Source organism: Hoplias malabaricus, chromosome 16 (genome assembly GCF_029633855.1).
Source record: "Hoplias malabaricus isolate fHopMal1 chromosome 16, fHopMal1.hap1, whole genome shotgun sequence".
Classification (NCBI taxonomy): Eukaryota; Metazoa; Chordata; class Actinopteri; order Characiformes; family Erythrinidae; genus Hoplias; species Hoplias malabaricus.
Genome location: NC_089815.1, coordinates 31,483,422 through 31,491,772, shown reverse-complemented (window position 1 = coordinate 31,491,772; position 8,351 = coordinate 31,483,422). Strand labels below are relative to the sequence as shown.

General features: G+C 44.4%; 1 protein-coding gene across 1 annotated transcript in view; it reads left to right on the top strand.

Moving 5' to 3' along the window:
- gpc5b (glypican 5b) overlaps positions 1-8,098 on the top strand; it is a 52,262-nt gene extending 44,164 nt beyond the window's left edge. Inside the window, exon 9 of the mRNA XM_066647865.1 lies at positions 6,602-8,098. Coding sequence (XP_066503962.1) covers positions 6,602-6,750 — 149 coding nt within the window. The 3' untranslated portion in view covers positions 6,751-8,098. The remainder of the gene's footprint in view (positions 1-6,601) is intronic.
- The last annotated feature ends 253 nt before the right edge of the window (positions 8,099-8,351 follow it).

Genomic DNA, 8,351 nt, shown 5'->3' with positions numbered 1-8,351 from the left:
GCTGATAGTGGAGGAATCACAAAGAATTCCCTCTGCCCTGTTCCTCACTTCCCCTTCCCCCAGGCAGCAGACAGCGAGGGGGGTGGTAGGAGGGGGGGGGATTACCCATGATCCCGAGGGTGGCAGTGCGCTTTCAGCTTATCACCTACCAGTCTGTTCCAGAGCAGTGGCTCTCTTTATTACAGCAGGTTCAACTGAGAATCACAACCTGGATCTCCTCACAGTCCATGACCCTGTTCCACTGCAGCGGCGTTGGAGCAGTTTGGGTTACCCCGGGTCAAACGTGTTCCCCTACCTTCATTAAAGGCATTAACAATAGGGGAGTGATTTAACCCAACGTTTCCATACGAGTCTCTTTATTAAAGCTGGAGTAGATGATTAAGCTACATTTTGAAAAACACGGCTGAGAGAGAGAGGCCTGGAAAGAGGTGCATTGCTTTCGAACACTATGCACCTACACCATGTCTCTTTCACATGTGAGGGACACCTAATATTATCATAATTCACATGGAGCTTTACTGAATGTTCATTTGGATTTTACAAGCAAATGTCATCCATACTTTTGCTGAAGAAACTTCAAAGCGTAGATATGAATGCTCATGCAGTGTAGGGCAGGGGGATGCTGTCCCAGTGAAATGATTGGGCGGGGTTGTGACAGTCCTGTGGCCAATAGAAATGAAATCTTTATTGATCTCAGCAGAGCATTTGACTTACTGATATAAAAACAGAATATAAAAACAGGTTTTAAGACAGATCATCTGCTCCGCCCTTAATGTAAGGAACCTCCATTGTTCAGCACCGCGGCTAATCAGCGCGGCAGGGCGAGGAACAGAAATAAACATGAACCTACAACAGAATCAATTCAGATTAAAATTCATATCTCTCCGAGCTTCACGCTGCGTGATAGAGACAGTCTGGAGCTGATCCTCCACAGAGCTGCACCCCTGCAGAGTGTGATGATCACGTATTAATAATCACAGCTCTGTTCAAAAATACGCCCGTGCTTCTCCAAAACTGTGCAATATTCTGAAGACCTCTGGGTCCAATGAAGTGTTTTATTGAATAAGAGCTCTGCAAAATTTGCATTTCTCCTCTTTTTAGTTTCTATTCATTTCTTTTACAGATTGGAAAAAATAAATACATGTAACTTGTGCATGAACCCGTGTTATTTTACCCGTGTGTATAATTCTGCAAATAATCAGTGCATTAATACGTGCTGAAGTGTGTTCTCTGTGGTGAGGGCTTACCAACACATTATTTGTTGAAGTATGTAATATATATTTATATTAGAATAAGAATCACTTTACTGGCCACTGTTCTTTCACACAGAGGAATTTGTTCTCCACATTTAACCCAATCTGTGCAGTGAAACACACACGTACACACACTAGTGAACACTAGGGAGCAGTGAGCAGTGTCTGGAGCGGTGGGCAGCACTAGCCACAGCGCCTGGGGAGCACTTGGGGGTTAGGTGCCTTGCTCAAGGGCACTTCAGTCATGACCTGCCAGCTCTGGGGATCAAACCAGCGACCTTCCAGTTACACACACAGTTCCCTACCCACCAGGCCACGGCTGCCCCCAAACACTATATAAATCTAAGCTGGAAAGTCCGTTCTGTAGAAATGCAACATTCATGTCAATAAAACATGTCACATGACGTAACTTGTCCAGGGGGCCGTACACTTTTGCCAATAATGCTTGTTGTGCCAGGAGCAGTACTTAGCTTGTCATCTCAGCAGAGGCAAGGAAAATAGACCCTAAAGTATGCCTTTCAAACAGGAACGTCTCCATTCTTTAAGCGGGATTATAAAGGTGTCTGAATTCATTGTAATTCCTGGCGCTCCTGCTGGGGGTTGGCATGGCTTTGGCATCGCTGGCATGGCTCGAGTGGCATCATCTTTCAACACCTGCTGCAGTTGCTGGGGCTATGACTGAATGGATGAGGTTTTGTCTTCTCTAATTAAATATAAAAGCGCATTATTAACACATCATGTCTCTTTACCCCGGTGTGGTGGGCGGACACGGGGACAAAAGGCCTTTGTCTGAAATTGAATCGCTGTGAGTCTCTCCTGAAAGTCTTTTCAGTGCGCTGGCTCCATACATAGCACAGACACATGGATACGGGAAGTCTGGGTGGATGTGGATGTCTTGTGCTGATATGTAAACGTTTATAAAAAGCATTTCTGGCCTGATCCAATCATGTAATCATGAGAGAGACGTGTTTTATTGAAGTCAGTAAAGTTAGAAGGCAGGATTTCTCAGTTGAGACATAAGCCCAATGTCATTCATCCATTTATTCATTCATTATTCTTTCTTATTCTCTACCCACTTTATCTTGTCCACACTCCTCACAGACAGTCACACGGAGGAAACCCACGCAGACACAGGGAGAACACACCACACTCCTCACAGACAGTCACCCGGAGGAAACCTACGCAGACACAGGGAGAACACACCACACTCCTCACAGACAGTCACACGGAGGAAACCCACGCAGACACAGGGAGAACACACCACACTCCTCACAGACAGTCACCCGGAGTAGTGAACCCACAACCTCAGGACCCGGCCGCAGCAGAATGTCAAGGTTGTCTAATAGGGAATATGTTGTGGGAAATTCCCAGTGGACAGTCCTCAACATTTGGCTGAAGGTAACTGTCTCAAAATAGTGAGGGATCAACAACGCAATGAAGCACATGCTTTATATTCCTATAGGATGCTGCCATTAGGTGAAATCCAAAGGTGTTTTCCAATTGGTTTGTAGTTAATTTATGTTCAGACTCGACTCACAGCTTTAACCGAGAGCTTTGTGATTCTCGCTCGCTTTAAGTTACCACTCAGTGCAGGTGATGTTCCTGTCGTCAGGACATTGCTGGTTTGAGTCCAGGAGGGTTTAAGCGTCCTCGTTCTCTCTGGGTCTGTAGGGTGGCCCTCCCTCGTCCCCATCACTCAGCAAGATGCTAGACATTTTATTAAAGCTGATGAAAAAGAATGAATGAATAAATGTGCAATTATTATACAATGTACAATTTAACCCATCCGGGACAGTGAACACACACACACACACACACACACACACACACAGTAGTGCACTAAGAGCTGTGAACACACACCCAGAGCGGCGGGCAGCCATCCTCTCCACCCAGGGACCAGTCGTGTGTTCAAAGCCTTGCTCGAAGGCACCGCCCCCGATTTTCCTGCTGGTCGTGGGAATTGAACCAACAACCTTTCAGTCCTAAGCCCTCTTCTCTAACCATTACTGGAGGTTAGTGTTCTCCTCCAAGCGTGCTGAGTGCTGGAGTGATACACCAATGTTTAATGACATATTTTGAGGATAATTTGTTTAATATCCACATAAATAAACCAAAAGGAATCTTTCTTTGTGAAACATTACACGGGTTCCTTTATAAACCAGGAGCGCTCTGTTATTTTACTCTAAACTAAAGAGACTAAAGCCCATACACATTCATCACCCAGTGATAATCCAAACTATGGGCTTCTCTCGCTGAAATATTGATCTCCGTCATCGTACTGCTGTCCGTCACCTTTTCCCTTTAGAGTCTGGGGTGTGATTAGTGGCGGCTCATTTTTCTGAGGATCAGAGTCTGAGAGGAAGTGAAGAATGACCAGTCTTCATGTCCCGTCTGTTCATAACTCACCTGCGCGGTCAATACTCACGGACAGTGATCAGTTTCCTGTGCACTGATGCATAATCAGAAGGGGCCTATCCCACTGCATTGATTCTGAAACGGCCAAACAGAGTATACTACATTCAACAGTGTTCAGTGCAGTCTGGTCTTTCTTTGGGTTTTTAAATATAAAAACAGAACATGGATTCAACTTCAGAACAGTACACACACACACACACACACACACACACACCAAACAGCCAGAACATTAAAGCCACGTCAATGTTACTACAGTCACTGTCCATCCCTGATATTTAAAATGTGTGTTTCCTACAGTGTTATAAATCAAATACTGTTTTTAAATCATTTGAAAAATGGTTTTAAACTGTTCAGAGGATGCAGCAGTTCTGCAGGAAAGGAGTTTCATTTTCATTAATGCTCAAAATACCATGTCAAACCATAAGGTGAAGTCATAAATATAATGTGGTTATGAATGTTTTTATGTGTGTGGTAGTGTGGCCACACACACACACACACACACACACACGCGCGCGCACACACATTTGATATTCAAGCATGCCACAGCTCTTCTGAATATCCGTGAGAATTTCTTTACAACTCAGGCAAATGTCGTGGTTTTGTAGGAGTGATATTATACACTGTATACGATTGCAGTGACCCAGCAGACACACACACACACACACACACACACACAATCGAGCTGGGTATAATCTCCCTCACACCTCTCCTTCCAGTCCCTCTGAAGCCCCCCAGGCGTCCCACCTCTGCGCTGATACTGATCGGATAAACGCTGTGTTTTCCTCGCCGTCCTCGGCTCTGTGCACAGATCGCAGATAAATGGCTGCTTTGTGCTTTGTGCAGATGCACAGTGGCCATTGTGTTGGCTCTGGTCTCAAGTTGCATACAGTAGAGGTGTGTCTGCTGCTCTCTTCTCTTCTCTTTCTCTCCCTCCTCCTCTCTTTCTTTGTGTCTGAGACAGGCGGAGGTGTGTAGAGTGTCTTAAAACTATCCTCCAGTTAAACCGTTGTTACTTGGGTAAAAGTCAAAGTACCTTGGGTTAAAACAGTAGCAGCATCTGTCAGCGCAGGAACTGAAAGGGAAATGAATATATTCTTTAATTCTGAGCATTAATTTCATTGTGAGGAAGCTGTGGTCTATGCACAAATCTATGCACAACCTAGGGACCTCTCGCATTGGTTAGATCTTCAGGAGCCGAACTGAAAGCCTTATATTTATTACCAATACACACTTCATGCCCACGTGAGGGGAGCAGTGGAACTCCACGCCCTGTTTTGATGGATCTCTTGTGTCTTAATGCCATCAGTTCCTCTCAGAGACATTCCAGCATTTGTGTAAATCCTCCCCAGAAGAGCAGAAGCTATTACTGCTACAAAGGATAACAAACAAAAACAATAACTACTATAATCTCTAATATCAGAACAAATGCTGGATGAGCAGGTGTCCACAGACTTTTGGCCAGGTAGTGTACTGTGTTAAATTCCATCTGCCGCACACTGGATTTAATTTAATGAAGGCATGATTAGCATTTCCTGTGAGGATTTAAAGTGTGTAAACTGCCCTAATACCTGTACCTGATGTTAATTGCATGCATATGAAATGGGGAGACACACACACACACACACACACACACACACACACACACACACACACACACACACAGAGGGAGAGAGAGACTGAGAGAGATGCATTAACTCACACAGATCACTTATCCACACGTGCCACCTATTATCGTACAGTGACATGTATGTGATACCACTCTCTGATATATATATTGTGTGTGTGTGTGTGTGTGTGTCCTGCTGTAAGCTTCGTGTGCGACGTACATATTTATCATCTGCTGTGCATTAGCCGCATATTACATTCTGCACACACACCATCCCTGTGAAAATACAAACAACAGTATCTCCCTCTCCTTCTGTGTGTGTGTGTGTGTGTGTGTGTGTGTGTGTGTGTGTGTGTGTGTGTGTGTGAACTATACTTATCCTGGTTATTAAATCAGAATAGATCCCGATGTTTATATTCATATCCTCTGTAGTAGTGCTGTACCTCTGTGCGCCCTGTTCACCCGCGCAGAGCTGCTGCATCTTGGTTCAGCGCAGTAAAGTAATGAGCAGAAACCTTAGGCCTCTGAGCAAATTGTTTAAAACCATTTGTCTTAAGGTAAGAGAAACTAAATAAACTTTCCTACAAGGAACACATTTAAATATGGCATTCCAGTACTTCAGTAGTTATCTGCCGTCTGCCAGGGGCCTGCAGTTCATTACATCACACAGAGGAAAGTCTTATTGCTCATAGGTTGCTCAGTAATGACTCGGGAAAACAAATAAAGAAAGAATGAGACAAAAATGAGACGAGACATGGGAGAGATATAAAGGAGATAAAGGGAGAGAGTAGGGTTTGGTTTCTTCTGGAAAATCGGAGCACAGTTTTTGATTTCCTGAGATCTCCACTAAAACTCCAGAGGAGATGTCTGTGAGATCAGTGAGGTCTTTATCTCAGGAGACACATTCAAGCAGCAGAAGTCTCCTTTGTCTTTCTATTTGATCTTATTGTTGTTTAGGAGAAAATACTGAGATATTAAGGAGATCTTTTTTATTTTATTTTATTTCCTCGGGGGCACAGACAAAGACTGAGGGACACTTTTCACCCCAAGGCCACAACAGAAATGACACTGAGTATTGGGATATTACAGTTACACTTACAGAACAACGAACAGAATCCAAACGTTTACTGTACGCAGCACTCTTTCTGCTCCACCTTGTAGATGTAAAGTCAGTGTGTGTCGCTCGTCCTCTAGTCCTTCATCAGTGACACAGGACGCTGTCGGCTGGATGTTTTCGGTCGGTGGACTGTTCTCAGTGCAGCAGTGACACTGTCTGTCTCTCTTTCCCCATCTCTGACTCGATGTCTGTGTTTCTGTCTCTTTCCAGAGGAGTCTGCGCCTTCCTTCCACCTCCCGACTGTAAGAACGCATCTGGGGAGGTCCCCTAATTCAGCACCCAGCACTCTGCACTCACCCACCTGTGTCCTATCCCTCGCTCTCCTCCTCTGTCTGCTGCTGGACGCTGTGGAGGACTGAAAACACTTGCACTGGACACTTAGACAGATGTCTACACAGTTACAGAAGAATAACGAACCCCTCCGTGCTGCTCTCTGCTGGGTTTGGCCATGACCCTGGCTCTGGACGAAGTGCCTCTGTGGTCTGTCCTCAATGATTCAAATCACTCTGTTGCACATTGGTCTCCTGCTTTTTAGGGTTGTTTTGTGGAAGCTTATGTAGTGCCTTATATATAGAGAACTTCAATGGCTTCTTGATTTCTGTCAAAAACAGAGGATATTGCTAGTTTTGTTGTGCTGCAAGGCCAGGAGTTTGTAGATACCCCCTGATAAATACCATAAAGTGAACGCACAGGGTTTAATAATTATACATAACGTTAATGGGATGCTCTTGAGCAGCTGCACATGAGCATATACTCACCATGCCAAGCACAGAGAGGTGTGACCCCTCATCTCTGGAACACTGAGACACTATTTTCTAGACTGATGACACACTCTCACATCTTTAGAATTAGTTTGAATGACGTTTGTGATCACGATTAAATCTCCATCGGTACCTGGTCTCACTAGAATTCTTAATGACTGAATGCAATTAAATCCTCACAGAAGTGTTTTAGAATCTCAGATGATTAGAGAACACTACTGCTGTGAAATGGTGATAAAATACTTACAAGCGTTTTTGATTTCAGAAGAAATTGTGGATGAGCTCGTGTCCACTGACACTCGGCCGTATATTGAAGGCAAGGTTCAGTTTCGCTAACTTTAAATACCCAGGTGTTGAGCAAGCAAGCCTTCGGCTGTCCCTGTAGATATCTGTAAACTCTGAAAACGAGCTGACAGCAGTTATTTGTTTCTACTCCATTTTCACATTGGTTTATTCAAAGTGATTTGGACAGAGTCAGGATACAAACCTACTGCTTTACGTCTGACCGTTTGCAAAATTCTGAGAAAGTCCCACCTCCATTCGTTATTTTTCCACAGTTAGGTTCTTCTTTCTGCTCGGGCTTGTACTAATGCTCCACAGTACCAAGGAACATTAAGAACATTATCTAATTAGGGAGATGCTAAAGTGGCCTGTTTAAAGGCCCCTCCAGATCAGAGCTAATGCTGAAACAGAGCAAAGTTAAATATTGAGGAGTACTTGCCTTAGAACACACCTTTAACAAATTTTAATGAAGCAGTACATGCTGTACTGTGGATATGTGAGTGCTGTACGGTCCTGTTTAATTTGACTAATTGAGCTAGCTATATATGGCTACGTTAAGAAGGGATTACTAACCAGCTAAGGCATTAGGTATTCAATCTTGTAATGATATATGTCACTAGATTCATTCATTTATTCATTGTCTGTAGCCCTTATCCAGTTCAGGGTCGCGGTGGGTCCGGAGCCTTCCTGGAATCACTGGGTGTAAGGTGGGAACACACCCTGGGGGGGGGCGCCAGTCCTTCACAGGGCGACACATACTCACACATTCATTCACTCACACACTCACACCTACGGACAATTTTGAGTTTTCAATTGACCTACCAACGTGTGTTTTTGGAGACACAGAAAGAACACACCACACTCCTCATGGACAGTCACCCGGAGGAAACCCACACAGACACAGGGAGAACACACCA